Source organism: Nothobranchius furzeri, chromosome 9 (genome assembly GCF_043380555.1).
Source record: "Nothobranchius furzeri strain GRZ-AD chromosome 9, NfurGRZ-RIMD1, whole genome shotgun sequence".
NCBI lineage: Eukaryota > Metazoa > Chordata > Actinopteri > Cyprinodontiformes > Nothobranchiidae > Nothobranchius > Nothobranchius furzeri.
This window is the reverse complement of record NC_091749.1, coordinates 44,469,384-44,487,621: the sequence shown is the minus strand read 5'-3', so window position 1 is coordinate 44,487,621 and position 18,238 is coordinate 44,469,384. Positions and strand designations below refer to the sequence as shown.

The 18,238-nt window shown below is 43.7% G+C and overlaps 1 protein-coding gene and 1 long non-coding RNA gene across 5 annotated transcripts in view; one reads left to right on the top strand and one right to left on the bottom strand.

The window, feature by feature from the left end:
• Nucleotides 1–1,919, bottom strand: part of LOC139071789 (uncharacterized) — a 96,743-nt gene extending 94,824 nt beyond the window's left edge. Inside the window, exons 1-2 of the long non-coding RNA XR_011521606.1 lie at nucleotides 1,591–1,919; nucleotides 1,270–1,422 (exon numbers count right to left, since the gene is read on the bottom strand). This is a non-coding gene — a long non-coding RNA (uncharacterized lncRNA). The remainder of the gene's footprint in view (nucleotides 1–1,269; nucleotides 1,423–1,590) is intronic.
• LOC107381746 (kinesin-like protein KIF23) overlaps nucleotides 1–18,238 on the top strand; it is a 33,457-nt gene that overhangs the window by 2,345 nt on the left and 12,874 nt on the right. For all 4 annotated transcript variants that reach the window (XM_015953595.3, XM_015953594.3, XM_015953593.3 and 1 more), the window contains exons 5-13: nucleotides 92–228; nucleotides 333–445; nucleotides 520–690; nucleotides 1,318–1,430; nucleotides 1,984–2,105; nucleotides 2,338–2,440; nucleotides 2,543–2,622; nucleotides 2,724–2,843; nucleotides 3,046–3,205. In XM_015953595.3, coding sequence (XP_015809081.3) covers nucleotides 92–228; nucleotides 333–445; nucleotides 520–690; nucleotides 1,318–1,430; nucleotides 1,984–2,105; nucleotides 2,338–2,440; nucleotides 2,543–2,622; nucleotides 2,724–2,843; nucleotides 3,046–3,205 — 1,119 coding nt within the window. The remainder of the gene's footprint in view (nucleotides 1–91; nucleotides 229–332; nucleotides 446–519; nucleotides 691–1,317; nucleotides 1,431–1,983; nucleotides 2,106–2,337; nucleotides 2,441–2,542; nucleotides 2,623–2,723; nucleotides 2,844–3,045; nucleotides 3,206–18,238) is intronic.

Here is an 18,238-nt window from a genome sequence, read left to right as displayed (position 1 = left end):
TAAACCAAAAATTGTCTGTTGAATGAAAACGGTTTTATCACCATTTAATAAACCCTCTAATGTATCTTTGTTGTGTTTTTTTTTCCCCCAGGCCTGTTGTTTACATATGGTGTCACTGGGAGTGGTAAGACCTATACCATGACTGGTTCACCTGGGGAAGGTGGGCTCCTCCCTCGATCTCTAGACATGCTCTTCAACAGCATCGGGCCTTTTCAGGCCAAAAGATTTGTACGGCTGCTCTCATGTCTCCTTTATTTAATTGTTTTCATTATTTTTTTTCAAAGGCTGAAGTGTTGTGGAAGATGAAAATGAATGTTTCCTCTACCCACCAGGTGTTTAAACCAGATGACAAAAATGGAATAGACATCCAGAGCCAAGTGGATGCCCTTCTTGAGAGACAGAAGCGAGACAGCCAACAGTCTGTACCCAAAACGCCGTCTTCCAGGTAGCTGGAAGTTTTATTTACTTTTTGATTCATTTAATTTTCATCTAAAACGGGAAGGAACTCTTTGTTTTTAGACAAAAGGCTGACCTGGAGTTTGCAGACATGATCACCCCAGAGGAGTCCCGTAAATCCAAGAATATTGATGAAGATTGTTCCTACAGTGTTTTTGTGTCCTACGTCGAGATCTACAACAACTACATCTATGATCTCCTTGAAGATGCTCAATTTGACTCAGTCAGACCCAAGTAAGACTCTAAAGCACTGATCAGCTGTGCCGTGTCTCAGATTGTTCTGTGTTGAAGTCATGTCAAAGATTCTTCTATTATGAAAATGTCTGTATGTCTTCAGAGTTTGACAACCACCCAAAGAATAATCTGTACAAATGGTTCAGTAAATGTTTATGGAATATTCCAAGTGTTTCCACGCTGGATTATCTGATTTGCTTGGAGGTTTTTGTGTTGTTGAATCCTGTTTCTGATATGTGGCTCGATGGAGGCACGCCTGTACGGAGCAAAGAGTTCATGTATGTGAATAAAATTGCATTAGGTTCTGTTGTGTTCCCAGACGTGCCCTGGCTGTAGCATCAGTCCCATTTCCATCACTATAATGTAGCTCCTGGTAAAGTAAGCTAACCAGCTTTGTGGAGTTTTGTTGGCTGCTGTCTTATTGATGCAAAGACAAGAATATGTTCTTGAATGGCTCATCTGTCTGTGAATTAGCTTCCCCCTGGCCCTTAATCTACATGCATCTGCCCAAATGTCTGCTCTAACGCCGACTCTGACGCCAGCTGTTTAATCTTTGCATCTTGGCTCTCAAAGTCCTACCTTGCAGTTTCAGGGTTTGTGTTGAGTCTCCTTTCTGATTTGTTTCAGACCACCTCAGTCCAGGATTCTGCGGGAGGATCAGAATCATAACATGTACGTGGCAGGCTGCACAGAGGTCGAGGTCAAGTCCACAGAGGAGGCTTTTGAAGTCTTCTGGAAAGGTAGAGGATATATTTTATCACTGCAGTGTTTTGTTTTCTGCATTTTAGGTGAATGTCAATCAAATGCTTGATTGAAGTTGCTGCTGCTGGTTATTAATAACTTTTTCACACAGGGCCAGATTGGTTTGAAAACATTTTGTTGTTACACAAGTTCTTTTACCTTATTTTGCTGACGCTTCGGCTAACGCTGTAGCCTTTTCCAGAGCTTGCCGCTGTTGTGGGCGTTACTTCTTTCTCCGTTTATCCACGGAGACGACTCTTTTGCTGTGTTGGAAAAAGAACCAAGTAATGCAGTTAGGAAAAAAAGGCACACAGAGTTAACGTTCAAAAGATGTTTAAAGTAATCTTTATCTGATATTGAGACGTGTTTACTGATATAAAAACTGTTAGGTGTGATCAAAAGAAGTCTGAGGAGATGAATAGTTTTTCACATTTGTTGTATTAATGACAATTTTCACCTTAAAGCCAAACACTTTCATTGAATCTGCAGAAAGAATTGGATTTGGTGATTAATATTTCTGTTGCTTTTGTTACAAATTGTGTGTTGGTTCAGGACAAAAGAAGAGAAGAATCGCAAACACGCAGCTGAATCGTGAATCCAGCCGCTCCCACAGCGTGTTCACAGTGAAGCTGGCTCAGGCGCCGCTTGATGCTGATGGTGACTATATACTGCAGGTGATTAGAAGCATGAAGTTACATATGTTTTTATTTCATTTTCTTTTATATACAAATAAAACCACTTTTCAACATGCTTGAAGGTGAATTATGTAACATTTTTGTTACAGTGTTTTAAATCTATTATCCAGTTTTTCCATCTCCTTACCATACGATTGAAATAAGGGAGAAAATAGAGTAAAGGTGAATTTGGCATAGATTCTGTCATTTAAATGTTCTTTTTTTAAAACAGGACAAAAACCAGGTGAACGTGAGTCAGCTGTGTCTGGTCGACTTAGCAGGCAGTGAACGCACCAGCAGAACCAGAGCAGAAGGAAGCCGTCTTCGGGAAGCAGGTCTGGTCATTGCTTTGTATCATTTTTTTCTTTAGTTATTTCACAGTTTTCGGGCATTGTTAGCAATGCATTGTTCTGTCCTATTTAATGCCTTGTTGCTAGGTAACATTAACCAGTCCCTGATGACGCTGCGTACCTGTATGGAGATCCTGCGTGAAAATCAGATGTGTGGTACTAACAAGGTTGGTATTCCATCACTGCTGTCTCAGCATCTGTGGTTTTCTTTATTGTAGAATATTTTATTTCATAGATGGACAGCCCTAATTTTATTTATTTAATCCAGATGGTGCCATACAGAGACTCTAAAGTTACACATCTTTTTAAAAATTACTTTGATGGAGAAGGTAAAGTCAAGATGATTGTGTGTGTCAACCCAAAAGCAGACGACTATGAAGAGACTGTGGTAAGTTCATTTTTTCCTCATTTTTCCAAAAAGTATTGAAAGATTTGTGTTTTCATTGATATGAAAGAGACTCCTAGGATTATTTTTGATAGATTAAAAAACGTTCTCAGTTATTTCCAAACATTTTTCATCCTTCACAGAAAAGACACCAATGTGGTTAAACAGGTGTGTGTGTGGGTGTGGGTGTGTGTGTGGGTGGCAGTTGGTGATGCGCTTTGCAGAAATGACTCAGGAGGTGGAGGTTGCTCGACCAGTAGATCGACCAATCTACCATCTGGCAGCTGGGCGTAGACACAGAAACCAGGCTTTCAAAGATGAGCTGTCCCGGCGCCTGGAGGAGAGGGGAGGTCCAGTTAATGGAGGTAAGAAACTTCTCTGCTTGCATTTCACCTCTCCTTTAGTCACATTCATATATTCGGATTTTTTTCCACAATGCATTCTACAGTCTACCGTGTTTGCAGCTAAATATCTTTTTACCTTTTTTTTAACGGGGTAACCGCTGTGCTGGTGACAAATTTATAGGAAGTGGCATCCTGACCAATCACAAGCTTGCGGTCTCATCACTTCAGACGGATGTTTAAAATTTTGGGCATGTTTCGGTCACTTACTGTGAGCCCGTTGGAGAGCCCTTGTGCCGACGCATAATGGTGTTGTGTGTCTCTGCACTGGCGCAGATGGACAACTATTAATCAGGCTTGACTCCACCGCATCCAGAATGATAATGAATCATACATGCGGGAAGCCCCTGCAGGCTGATTCCATCTGCCAATTGGAGGCTACCCCTAATGGTAGTCGTGATCTTGAACCGGACAATCAGTCAGCAGTAGGTGTGCTGGACCAGTTTGGCTCCAGGCAGACTGCCTTGGGAAGAGGGCTGAAAAGATGTCCGGTTGTGCGCAGGACTCCAAACCCGGTCAAGGTAGAATAGAGCTGATGCTTGTGTGGAAGTGTCATATGTGGCCCTTTAAGGTTGATGGCAGCATGCTCAGATAGCTAAGCTTTATTACGTTATTTGTCACAAATTAGGACCTTTCTACTGCCACGTTTTAGCTCTGTTTGTTTTATTGAACATTTTACTGTTATTGAAGCTGTTTTTAGAGGTGTTGCGTTTATGGATGTTGTGTTCCCAAGAGACTGTGACTGTTTATCTTTGAGCACCAGAACAGTGGAAGCTGTCAGAATCTCGTCAGGCACTGTATGATCAAATCAAATCACGTTTATTTGTATGGCACATTTAAATGCAACTATGTTGCCCAAAGTGCTGAACATAGTTATATAAAAACATTTCAAAATATAAGCAGTCAAGTAAAAGCACAATACAACATAAAAAACAACACATAAAAAAAAGAATCATACATAAGAAATGACAAACAGGACTACCAAGTCAACTAGGAAAAGTAAAAGCTGTTGAGTAAAAGTAAGTTTACAGTAGCTTTTTAAAAATGACAACAGATGATGCCTGCCTAAGAGATAGGCAACATATTCCACACAGTTGGTGCTGCCACAGAGAAAGATCTAAAACCTCATTTCTGTAGCCTTGACCTCGGTACACTCGAACTATGCTGGTCAGCTGAACGCAATCCATGAGTTGGAACATATGACACGAGGAGTTCACATAAATAACTAGGAGCAAGTCCATTCAAACATTTGTAAGCTAAAACCAAAATCTTAAACTGCACATGGATCTCAACTGGGATCTAATGCAGAGAGGCAAGAACTGGAGTGATCTGATCAAACCTACATGTGCCAGTCAGGAGACGAGCTGCAGCCTAACAATACATCCATGATTAATACCCAAGAAAAGACTATTGCAGTAGTCTAAACAAGATGTTATAAATGCATGGATAAGCTTCTCGAAGTCATTCCTTGTCAAAAAGGAATTTTGGGCTCGACACACGGGAGGCGACATCGCCTCTCCTCCATTCATTTTCAATGAGACATGCGCGATAATCGCGGGTCTCCCTCCTACCAAGCGAAACGCGAAAAACGTGCGTGTGAAATTTTGCGCTCGTGCACGTGTCGTGCACAGATGACCCAGCGACGCGATCCCAGAAAGTTGAAACATTTTTAACTTTTCATCGCTGTCGCTCGGACGAGGACCAATCAACGGAGGTTTCATTCACTGACCAATGAGCGGACAGGATGCTCCGTACATCTCCGAGCAAACATGGAAAAGTTGATTATTATTATGTGTTATATAGTAAAATCAGAAGTAAGATTTCACATAACTCTAGCAGCACCTTGTGAAACATCATATCTACCGCTTTTTTTTAAACTCTGAACCACTTAAATAACCTTAATTCTCTCCAACCTGACACAGCCAAACAAAACAACGGAAGTTTCAATTTCGCCATGGAACAGAACGCGTAGACGGCTTTGCCGCTGCCGCGGAACGCGTGTGTCAGGTAATAAAAGCGACGGCGACAAATTTCGCTGATCGTGGTCGTTTGTCACCTGGTGGAAAAGGTTCTGTTGACCACAGCCGTTCCTATCAGCAGCTATGACGTTGTGCTGCAGTAACGTGCTGCTGATGGCTCCGGTGGAAAGAAGGGGTTACCCCGGTTTCACACTGCAAGCATCAGCAGAACAGAACGGCAGTGAAGCGCCACCGCTTCAAATAGAATCCAATTATAGTCTATGGAGTGTTTCAAACTAGCTGAAGATGGGATTGAGTTCTATTTTTTCTGCGAGCCGCTTCTGGGACACATCAATTTCCGCAGTTCACGTAGTGCGAGACAGGAAACCACACAGTTTCAGTGTAAAATCCCCGGTTATTTTCAAAATAAAATGTAACGTTGCGATGTTATGTATAACTTATGTCAGCACGTGTGACCGAACGGCTGTGTTTACAACCAGTTTCTTTCGAGATGTGCAGTGGTGTGATTCCTCGCGGGGGTTGTGATCTCTCGGTGAGGAAGGTGTCGGAAGTCTCGAGGGATTTTAGAATCTACATCAGAATCAGAAAACCTTTATTTATCCCCGAGGGGCAATAAAAAAACAAAATAAAAACAGCAGAGCAGCATGATGTTGGACATACGAACATTGAATAAATAGGCAATAAGGAAGTAATAAAGCAGCAAGAAGATGGATAAAACAAAAAAATATGCAAAAAACACTGAGATGAATAAAACGGTAAAGTATGCAAAAATCACTGAGTAAGTGAATAAAGTGTCGTCTGTATAAAAGTTAAATATATGGAGAGCCCAAGGAGAGGGTTTATTGGGGGATGGTCTTATCTTATCTGCTGGAGTTAAGCCGGGCCTACACTGTGCGACTTTTTCACTTTTTTGAAATTTTTCACGATTTTTCCACTCGTGCAAGAATCCACGAGATCGGGGCGAGTTTTGCGCTGAGCGTCGTGTAGTGTGCAGGGGGTTACGAGAGGCGATTAACACCACGTGACCAGCTACCGATCAGCAATCGTGAGCTCGCACGGACTTCTGGAGTGTTTAATATTTCACTCGTCCCTCATGATGGTATCGCACTGTTGAAGCGGTGCTGCGAGCAGCTGCGACCCAAAATGTATCAGAACCGCTCACGGCGCATGCGCAATCATGCTTCAACACCGCTCGCCCGCTATTTCCCTAATAACACACGCTGTTCGTTTTAATTTCTACACATTTTTTTACTCACAAAGATTGTCAAGAAAGCGTGTTTGTCGTGTTCATGTCAAATTAAACTGATCACAAAACACAGATTTACTATCTTTATTTCGTTTTCCTCATCCAACCCCCATAAATCCCTGTGTGTCCTCCTGTAGCACTCCCGAAGGACAACAGGCAAAACAAGACAAAAAATTCTGACGTGTTGAGTAAAAACTGCTATTTTTAGCATATTTTTGGGCCGATGTGTTGCTACCAGACGTACAGTGTGAGCAGTCATATCGCATCCGAGAACTGGGTCGTGCAGTGTGAGCACATGACTCGTGAGATCTGCCCTGCGAGGAAGTCGTACAGTTTGAGCTGAAGCTGAGTGCTACGAGTGAAAAAGTCGCACAGTGTACGCCCGGCTTTAAAGAGCAGAATGGCTTTGGGGACAAAGGTGGCTCTCCTCCTCTCAGTCTTGCAGGAAAGGCAGCGTAGGCATCGCCCAGAGGAGAGCCATTGAAATGCAGGGTGAAGAATGTGAGAGGGGTTGTGGAGGATTTTGGCTGCCTGTCTCAGGGCTTGTTGATAGAAAACCTGATCAAGAGTTCTGACAGGCAGGCCAACGACTTTGGAACACTGATGCAGTGTGCTGCAGTTTGTTGCTGTTCTGGAGGCTCTCTTCCTTAGGCATCACTCACACCCCCCTCCGCTGGTTTCAATCTTACCTTACTGGCCGCACTCAGTTCATCCAGTTAAAATCCTTTTCCTCAGAACCCTCCCCAGTCAAGTCAGGTGTGCCCCAGGGCTCTGTCCTGGGGACCCTCCTCTTCATAGTATATTTCCTCCCTATCGGCAAAATCTTCCGCAAATTCAATATCCAGTTTCACTGCTTTGCGGATGACACCCAGCTCTACATTTCCCAACTCAACTCTCCCACCATCCTCCCTTACACTCTGCCTCTCTGAAATCAAATCATGGTTCACCTCTAATTTCCTCAAACTCAACGGCAATAAAACTGAACTTCTTGTAGTTGGCACTAAGTCCACCATCTCAAAATCTGACAGCTTTTCTTTAACTATTGACAGCGCCATAGTCTCCCCCTCCCCTCACGTCAAGAGTCTGGGTGTCATCCTCGACAGCTCACTTTCTTTTCAAGCTCACATTAATAACATAATTCGATCAGCATACTTCCATCTACGTTCCATAAACCGTCTCCGCCCCTCACTGACCCCTCACACTGCCGCCATTCTCGTCCACAGCCTCGTCACCTCCCATATCGACTATTGCAATTCACTTCTTTATGGTCTCCCCAACAAACTCCTTCATAAACTGCAACTGGTCCAGAATTCAGCAGCCCGTATTATCACCAGAACCCCTTCCTTTCACCACATCACCCCGGTTCTCCAGCAGCTTCACTGGCTCCCAGTTAAATTCAGGTCCATCTTCAAAATTCTCCTCCATACCTTCAAAGCAATCCACAACCTCTCTCCTCCATATATCTCAGACCTTATAAGTATTCACACCCCATCCCGTTCTCTTAGATCTTCTTCTTCCATCCATCTTGCAGTTCCTTCTGCCCGTCTCGCTACCATGGGGAGCAGTCTCCTCGTCTCTGGAACTCACTTCCCCTAGACATCAGGAACATCGACAGTTTTACCCTTTTCAAAACAAAACTCAAAACACACATGTTTAAATCTGCCTACAACCTCTGATTTTATTGAACTGTTTCTCTCTTTTTTTTTTTTTTTTTTTCTTGTTTGGGTTTTATTATTGTTTTGTATTTTATTAAAGAGCAAGTCACCCCTTACAAGAAGCGTACTTCACTCCCACTTCATGTTTGAAAAATGCAACAAATGCTGTTGCTTGGCAGACTGAGAGGGTGGAGCCACTAACAAATACACACACTCACGACATTGTGACATCATAATGTACCAGTTTACATCAAAGCATACCTCTTAGCCAATAGCAGCAGCAGATTTAAATTCAAATCCAGTGAAGAGTTTTTACCTGACAACGGCACAACACTGACAGTTTCAGGCAGAAAATTTAAATTTTAACTAAAATGCACTAAAGTGCAACACTTGACTACACGTGTCTGCAGCACGATTAGACACGCATTTATATAGTTTATCAGAAAAAAAAAGTTGATTTGAGGGTGACTTGCTCTTTAAGTGTTTTCTGTCAAGTGACCTTGGGTGTCCTGAAAGGCGCTTTTAAATAAAATGTATTATTATTATTATTATTAAGAGGGAAGAACCAGCAAGTGATGGAGAAGGTCATGATGCTTTCCAGGAAGGCACAGTAAAAAGTCATCATGACTGAGGAGCTGACTCCAAAGGAGTTGAGCTTCCTAAGGAGATATAACCGTTGATGGCACTTTCTGAGAATGTCTTCTGTGTTAGCAGAGAATTTCAGGAGGTTGTCAAAGGTGGTTCCCAGATACTTGTACTCCTCCACTACCTCCTCTGGGTTCCCATGGATAATGGTGGTTACTGAAGCAGCCGGATCCCTCGTCCTCCTGCAGAAGGTCACCACCATGTCTTTGGTTTTGCTCACATTCAGTTCAAGTTTGGAGCTGTCACACCATTCTACAAACTCTTGAAGAGCAGGTCCGTGGTGTTGTGAGGAGCCTGACAGCAGTGATAGGACTGTATCATCAGCGTATTTCACCAGGTGACAGTTGGGATGTGTGGATCTGCAGTCGTCGGTGTAGAGGATGTAGAGCAGGGGGGAGAGCACACAGCCCTGGGGGGAGCCGGTGGAGGTGGAACGGAGACCGGAGAGACAGTTGTTGACCCGAACTTTCTGAGTCCTGTTGGTTAAAAAGTCCAGTATCCACAGGGTTAACTGGTCATCTAAATGAAATTGGGAGGAAAGTTTAGTAGCTAGGATGTGAGGCTGCAGAGTGTTGAATGCTGATGGAAAGTCAAAAAACAGAAGTCTGGCGAAGGAGTCAGGGAGCTCCAGATGTTTGTGGATGGAGTCCAGGATGAAGATTTCTGCATCATTGGCGCCTCTGCGTGCACGATAAGCAAACTGTCCATCAGGGGCTCAGTTGCTCTCACAGTGTGCTCTTTTATGATCTTCTCCATGGCCTTCATCACCAAGGAGGTTAGCGCTACAGGACGAAGATCGTTAGGAGACTTTGGGTTGCTTCTTTTTGGGACAGGGATTACTGTGGAGTGTTTCCACAGCTGGGGGACGGTGTGACTGTTAAGTGAGTGTTGAAATAGAGTCTGGAACACACTTCCTAGCTGCTCTGCACAGCTACTACTGATGTAGTCAGGGCCGGGTGAGCTCCTCTCCCTGGTCCTCCTGAGGGCTCTCACCACGTCCTCGGTCTGAAAGGTGAGTGCCGAGCTGCCAGGTTTGAGTGAGGATCTGGACTCTTCAAGCTGGGTGATATTGTCTGTCTCAAACCTGGTGTAGAAAGCGTTGAGGTCGTCAGGGAGGGAGGTGGGGTTGCTGCCCTCCACTTGGATGGTTCTGGAGGCGGTGACCACAGTATTCACAGCAGCCATGGTTTTGAGCCCCTGCCAGGCTGAGCGAAGGTCCCCTGAGGTAATATTTTTTCCACATTGTTTTTATATTTCAGTTTAGCAGCTTTAATGGCCCTCTTGACCTCCCTATTGACTTCTTTCTTATCCTGTGCAGAACCGGTGAAGAAAATCCTCCTTTTTTTGTTAAGGATTTCCTTTAGCTCCTTGGTGATCCAAGGTTTGTTGTTGGGGTAGATGGTGACATTTTTGAGGGGATGATGCTGTCTACACAGAAGGAGATGTATGATGATACTGTGTCGACTTGATTGTTGATGTCATCAGAGGAAGAAAGAAGGCTGACCCAGTCAGTGGCCTTAAAACATCCTTGTAGGGTGAGAATACTTTCCGCTGTCCACTGCTGGATGCTTTTGGTCACCTTTTTAATCCTCTTGATGACTGGGGTGTAAGCAGGGGCTAGCAGGATGGTGTGGTGGTCTGCTGAGCTAAGAGGGGGGGGAGGGAGAGGGCTTTAAACGCATCTGGTACCGAGCCAAAGCATTTGTCCAGAGTCTTCCCCTGACGTGTGCTGCCTGCATGTAACATACTGTTGGAAACCTTTAAGCAACTTGTCAGGGGAGCAGTGGTTAAAATCACCCAGGATGAACTTGGGAGAGTCTGGTGATAATTGTTCCAATTTGTCCAGACTGCTAATGAGGTTCTCTGTGGCTTTGGCAGCATCAGCTCTGGGGTGAATGTAGACCAAGATGATGAAAAGCTGTGGGAATTCTCTGGGGAGATAATAGGGGCGCAGGGTCTGTGGTCAGGGTCCGAAATTAACAGTCGCCACTCGTCAAATGCGAGTAAATTGCTCCATTTGGCGAGGAAATGTTTGAGCTCTACCTGCCACCTGGCGAGTAAATGTTTGCACCAAATTAGTTATGTTTATCAGTCATCTTCCATGGATTTCTGATACTCCTCTCACCTGCATGCAACATACACAAACGTACGCGAAACGTGAACACTGCATCCAACGTCATTTCCACCTATCCCATTCAATCAGTTTATCAAGTTAGCAGTTAGCTTCGTGTTAAAACTAGTGGTGAAATGTGGCGGTTTTTAACTGGAGTCAGCCAGCCTTCCAAAAGAAAACTCGTCGAACTGGAAGAAAAACCACCAGGACCTGTGGCAACCAGAAGATTTTGTGAAAAGTGGCGAACTGGAGATGGCGGAGTCCTGCGACAATGGCTACATTATGATGGCCACGTAGCGTTGCTGCCTTTCACAGACAACTGTCCCTTGGCATTCTTCAAATATCCCAAAAATGCCCACAGACTTTGTCTTCTTTGAGGGATAATAAATGTCCCGAGTGCTGCCATCTCCTCCAGCCATTATTTCAGCTTTAGCTTAAAGAAAGTTTTGGTCGTAAACAACAAAGTGCGCATGTGCCGCCGGCAACTTCAGCAGATGATACGGTGGCTGGTAAGGGTCACCGCGCCTACACCGCAGTCACGGTAATCCACCGAGATAATATTTTTTCTTAACTAGACTGTTATTATTATTGTCAACTTTTTTTACCGGGGTTTACCGCTACACCGGTTACCGTGACAACCCTAGCCCTGACACACTTTCAGATATTCTCTTGGTGCAGCTGTGTTCTCCAGAGATCAAGGGCTATGACCCAAATGAGGCTGTAATGCTTTGGCACAAAGACAGTGTCAGAAGCAGGAGGCCAGACTTCATGGACAGAGAAAACAAGGAGTCTGACTAGATTTCAATGAAAGAGTTCATAAAAACATCTCTTAAAAATAAATAAATAAATAAATTGTAAAAATGACAAGAGTTGTTTTTCTTATTAATTGATGTTTTAATTATTTTGCCACTCTGTTTGGAATCAACATAATATAGAATAACATGCTTTAGGTAGATCCAAATCATTTAGAATTTTGGCCGGTAAAAAATATGCTTGGCCGGTAGATTTTCATCATCTACCAGCCAACTTGGCCGGTGAGTAACAAATTTAATTTCGGACCCTGTCTGTGGTGCACAACTTCTTCCTCACAGTGACTGTAGAGCACCAGCTGTTGTTTACATAGAGACATACACCGCCGCCATGTTGCTTCCCGGTGCATTCGTGGTCTCTGTCCAGGCGAAAAGGTGGTGAAAAGCCATCAATGTGCAGCGTGCTGTCATTGTCACTATTGTTTAACCATGACTCCGTGAAAGCCAGAACAGAAGCAGTTCGGTACTATTGCAAGTGGTTGACTCAAGCTTGCAGCTCATCTAGCTTGTTACGGAGAGACCGGACATTAGCCAGGATAATGGACGGGAGCGCTCGTTGTTTGTGTGTTTCCCTCTTGAGCCTCGCTCTCACACCACCCTTCTTTAATCCCCTCCTGTTCACCTTGTATTTATGAGGTGTCAAATTTCCGTGTCCACTGAGTATTTCCTCGGGACAGAAATCCGTAGGAACAGGGCGGAAAGGCTGTTGTCTGGGTTGCCACTGCAGATGAATGAGGAAGTCTCTGGTATTGCAGAGCCTTGGGGTCATGATCCAAAATAAAGAAAAACACAGAAGGAGCGATAGAGTTGAAAAGTTAAAAAGTTTTTAAAAAGTTTGAGTTTAAAAAGTTTAAAAGAATGCCATAACTGCTCAGCTGTCTGACCGGTCAACCGCACGAGCAGCGACCAGGCCACTTGGATCTGAATACTCCCCTTGGATCTGAATACTCCCCTTGGATCTGAATACTCGCCGATACCAATTACTGATACCTATACTTCTACCACACAAAAAAATGCAATGCTTTGAAATACAGATTTTGTTTTCTTTGTTTTCAACTGGAAAAGACTGTGAGGTAGATAAAAAGTAAAATATATGAATAGAAATCACCACAAAACTAAAATATTAGGTGAACAGAAATGACAAGTTACAGTGAAGCCATTTTCAAGCAACTGCATTGGTATCGGTTAACTTTTACCAAGACCAGTATTGTATCTGTATCTACACCGATACCGATATCAGAATCTGTATCGGTGCATCCCTAGTGACAGTGCCGTTTTGTTTCACGGTTTGTTTAGGCTCATAAGCTTCCAACATGGCCGTGCACATCCCAGAATGCTATGCGTAATCGCGTGCGATCACGCTGTTGCTTATTCTGAGCCAGTGAGGACATGTTTGTTTCTGTCAGTATTTTACAGTGGGGCAAAAAAGTATTTAGTCAGCCACCGATTGTGCAAGTTCTCCCACCTAAAATGATGACAGAGGTCAGTAATTTTCATCATAGGTACACTTCAACTGTGAGAGACAGAATGTGGAAAAAAAAATCCATGAATTCACATGGCAGGATTTTTAAAGAATTTATTTGTAAGTCAGGGTGGAAAATAAGTAAAAAATAACAAAATAACAAAAATTCAACTCAATACTTTGTAACATAACCTTTGTTAGCAATAACAGAGGTCAAACGATTACTATAGGTCTTTACCAGGTTTGCACACACAGTAGCTGGTATTTTGGCTCATTCCTCCATGCAGATCTTCTCGAGAGCAGTGATGTTTTGGGGCTGTCGCAGAGCAACACGGACTTTCAACTCCCTCCACAGATTTTCTATGGGGTTGAGGTCTGGAGGCTGGCTAGGCCACTCCAGGACTTTCAAATGCTTCTTACGGAGCCACTCCTTTGTTGCCCGGGCGGTGTGTTTGGGAACATTGTCATGTTTGAAGACCCAGCCACATTTCATCTTCAAAGCTCTCACTGATGGAATGAGGTTTTGGCTCAGAATCTCATGATACGTGGCCCCATTCATTCTTTCCTTAACACGGATCAGTCGTCCTATCCCCTTAGCAGAAAAACAGCCCCAAAGCATGATGTTCCCACCCCCATGCTTCACAGTAGGTATGGTGTTCTTGGGATGCAACTCAGAATTCTTCTTCCTCCAAACACGATGAGTTGAGTTTATACCAAAAAGTTCTTCTTTGGTTTCATCTGACCACATGACATTCTCCCAATCCTCTGCTGTATCATCCATGTGCTCTCTGGCAAACTTCAGACGGGCCTGGACATGCACTGGCATCAGCAGCGGAATACGTCTGGCACTGCAGGATTTGATTCCCTGCCGTTGTAGTGTGTTACTGATGGTGACCTTTGTTACTGTGGTCCCAGCTCTCTGCAGGTCATTCACCAGGTCCCCCCGTGTGGTTCTGGGATTCTTGCTCACCGTTCTCATGATCATTTTGACCCCACGGGATGAGATCTTGCGTGGAGCCCCAGATCGAGGGAGATTATCAGTGGTCTTGTATGCCTTCCATTTTCTGATAATTGCTCCCACAGTTGATTTTTTTCACACCAAGCTGCTTGCCTATTGTAGATTCACTCTTCCCAGTCTCGTGCAGGTCTACAATTCTTTTCCTGGTGTCCTTCGAAAGCTCTTTGGTCTTGGCCATAGTGGAGTTTGGAGTCTTGACAGTTTGAGGCTGTGGACAGGTGTCTTTTATACAGATAATGAGTTCAAACAGGTGCCATTAATACAGGTAACGAGTGGAGGACAGAAAAGCTTCTTAAAGAAGACGTTACAGGTCTGTGAGAGCCAGAGATTTTCCTTGTTTGAAGTGACCAAATACTTATTTTCCACCCTGATTTACAAATAAATTGTAGCCCCACTGTAGCTAGGGCTGCACAATGTATCGAAAAATTATCGTCATTGCGATAACGGGACATGCGATAGGCCCATCGCAAAACACTGCAAAAACAGCGATAAATGTTTGGTTCAAACATTTCCATCCGTGTCATTCATCAACTTTTTGTAAACCAGCTCTGTTTTTTACGCGGAAGTATTATATGACCAATCAAATGTAGTCCTTCTGATATGCGGCCAATCAGATGGTTCAGTTCACGTAATACGCCCGCCCCCTACATAGACCCTTTTGGAAAGCAACACCCGAACAGTTTGCGGCGCCGTTCCCTTGTTCGTCTTGCTGGCTCAGAGCAACTAACACACTTTGAAGAAGAAGAAGAAATATAATTTCTATAGCGCATCTCAAGATAAAAATCACGAGGCGCTTCACAAAAACAAAAAAAATGTTAAAATATAAAAAAGCATTTAGAAAATGTTTAAAAATATATTTAAAATAAGCAAAAATAGGCAATTGGGATTTAAAAGAAAAATTGTTAAGAATGAGAGAGAGTGAATAGGAAAGAGGGAAATCAGTAGATCCTGAGGAAGATGGCATAGGTGGGGAGAGCAGAATAGAGAGAGAGTGGTTGAAGAAGGTCATACAAAAGCCAGCTTGATCAAGTGAGTCTTCAGCTGCTTTTTGAAGGAGACCACTGAGTCCACTGATCTCAGGCTCATGGGGAGAGAGTACTAGAGTCTGGGGGCCACAGCAGCAAATGATCTGTCACCTTTGGTCTTTAGCCTGGTGCTGCACAACCAGTAGGCTTTGATCACTGGACCTCAGGGACCTGCTGGGGGTGTAGGGACTAAGAAGATCACCAATGTAAGATGGTGCTTGTCCATGTAAGGCCCTATAGACCAGAACCAGGATTTTAAAATGAACCCTAAAGTTGACTGGCAGCCAGTGAAGCTGGAGGAGAAGCGGGGTGATGTGGGTGTATTTGGAGAACTTGGTCAGAAGCCGAGCACAGGCATTCTGAACCACCTGCAGACGGTTCAAGGAGGTTCTACTCAGACAAGTGAAAAAAGAGTTACAGTAGTCTAAGTGTGAGGAGATGAAGGTGTGGATAACTGTCTCAAGTTCAGAGCGAGACAGAATGGGCCTCAGCTTAGCAATGTTCCTGAGATGGAAGAAGGAAGAGCAAACAAGAGAACTGACATGAGAATCCAGGGTGAGAGCTGGGTCAAAGGTCATGCCAAGATTCCTGACAGAAGGTTTGGTGTGGGAAGAAAGCTGACCAAGAGAGTCTCTGACTTTGGGAACCAGCTTGTGTGGGGCACAGATGAGGATCTCAGTCTTATCTTCATTCAGCTGAAGAAAGCTCCCAGCCATCCAGGTTTAGAGAGTCTAAGCAGGTGTGTAACAGCTGCAGCTTAGAAATCTCATGGGGCTTAAAGGAGATGTACAGTTGGATGTCATCTGCATAAAGATGGTAGGAGATTCCTTTGAAGGAGCTCAGGATGTGCTGAAGAGGAAGCAGATAGAAGAAGAGCAGAGGCCCCAGCACAGAACCTTGTGGGACACCATGGGTAAGAGAGGTGGTGGAGGACCTAAACTTGGAGACGGCCACAGAAAAGGAGCGCTCAGAAAGATAAGAGGAGAACCTGTGCTGAGGTTTGTGGATTCAGCGCTGCTTTCAAACGTGAACGTGAGTCCGCTCGGTGTCATTAATCATTTTTACCGGGCTGACTCCGACACGTGCTGGTGAACCAACCCACCTTCATGTCGCTAGTGTTCCACCGGGTGGTGTTGTTAGCCCCAGGCTCCGGTTAGCTTCCAGCTAAAAGGCTACAGCACTCTCCTCCCAGTCCCACCCTGCTAAAGAGGGCCTGGAAAAGTTCCCCCACACATCAAAGTGATTTTTCATTTATGAGCTTTTATAACCTTGTTAATCAGGATAGTTGATTTGCTGCTGCACATAAACTGTCAGTCAGAAGCTCTGCTAGCTGGTTATCTTAAGAGGAGCTAGTTCAATGTGTTAGCTTGTTATCAGAATCATAGTTGCAGTTTCATCATCTGTGCTGCTTTTTAAGATCTAGGTAAACTTGTTCAATTTGGGGTTAAAAACAAACGTTTTCACATATTTTCCATGTAGTTTTTTGCCAGTTCCTCTTCTGAAAGGTAGACAATTGTTTTTCCCTCAGAAAATCTTAATACTCTCCTAGTTTGGGCCAGCACAGTTCACTTCCCAATTACAGCAACAGCCTTATGTCATAACCACATAAGTGGAGAAAATGCTCAGTAGCAATGAGAGAATTTGCTGTTGCATTTAAGTGATGTTGACTATTATTTAACATTTAAAGTATTTTTCTGATTTTTTTTTATTTATTCAGAAAACCCTGGTAAGGGATGTTTTTCTGTATTTGGAGCATCAGAAAAAGTTTTATGGTGGAGGTGATGTTTTAAAGTCACAGAGAAACTGCATGCATGCAGTTTGTTGTTTTGCTGCTAATACAGCAGCAGGTGCAGCTGCATACTTTTGCAATAAAAATGTTATGTTGTAATGGAATTCATGCATTAGTTTTTGTTTGCTTTGAACCCAGAGCAGACGTCACACGCCAGACGACATCAACACTGCATACATTAGTATTTGTTCATTTATCGTGAGTAATATCACAATATTAAGCACTGTTATCGAATATCGTAGGTTTTCCTAATATCGTGCAGCCCTAATTTTAGCTTTGTTTCTCTCCCGCACCAGAGATGCTTGAATTCTCTGCATGTTTGGAGAGTTCCCTGGAAGGATTGTCAGCTTTGTGGACAGATCGTGTTTTGTGTCTGCTCAGTTCTATGATTGGAGGTTTGAGGTTGAGCTGTAAAAACTTGTAACACTTGTATGTCGCTTTGGACAAAAGCCTCTGCTAAATACATAAACTAAAGCTAAATACATAAACATAAACATAAAAACCTCAGAAGTGTTTGATGAAAAGTAGAAATAATTCTGAAAGATTTTACCGAAAGACAGCTGCTTAAACATTTTAAACCCTTATTGAACTCCCACCTGTGGTTCAACAGTGAAGGAGAAAGACGGCTGCTCTCTCTGGGGGAGAACAGGTTCCCAGTCCCCCTTCCCGCCTTCCTTCCCATTGGAGTCTCGTGTGTGTGAATTGTTGATGCTCGTGATTATGTTTGAGGTGGGTTTTTTGCAGAGCAAAGCTACCCCCTGTCAGGAGTAACACTGAAATAAGTAAGCTGAGCAGCCCCTAGAGGGCAACATGTTACGGTTTTAGGGTGGGGGTGAACCGGAGCTCCCGGAGAAAACCCCCAACAGCAGCACAAAAAGACACAGAAATTATTCGAACTGGTTTGCTGTGACATAATCGTTATGCTGCAGTTTTTTTTTGTATCTAATAGTGAAAGGTGAGGACACAGATTCACCTGGTCTTGTCTAATCTTTCGTCATGCTACCCGTTAAACCTGACGTCATACACAAACTCACATTGGCTGCTAGGATCAGTTTAGATTAACCTACTGGACAGGAGGCAGCTGGGATTACGTATTAGCCAACGAACACCACTGGTGTGAGAGCAACGATTTAAAAAGGGGAATCATAAAGACTAAGTTCTGGCTAATAGACCTCTACACACCTGAGGAACTTTTCTAGTTAGTTAGGGGCTTACATCACTTTTCTTACCTTCATGATGCATCAAGGAACCAGAGG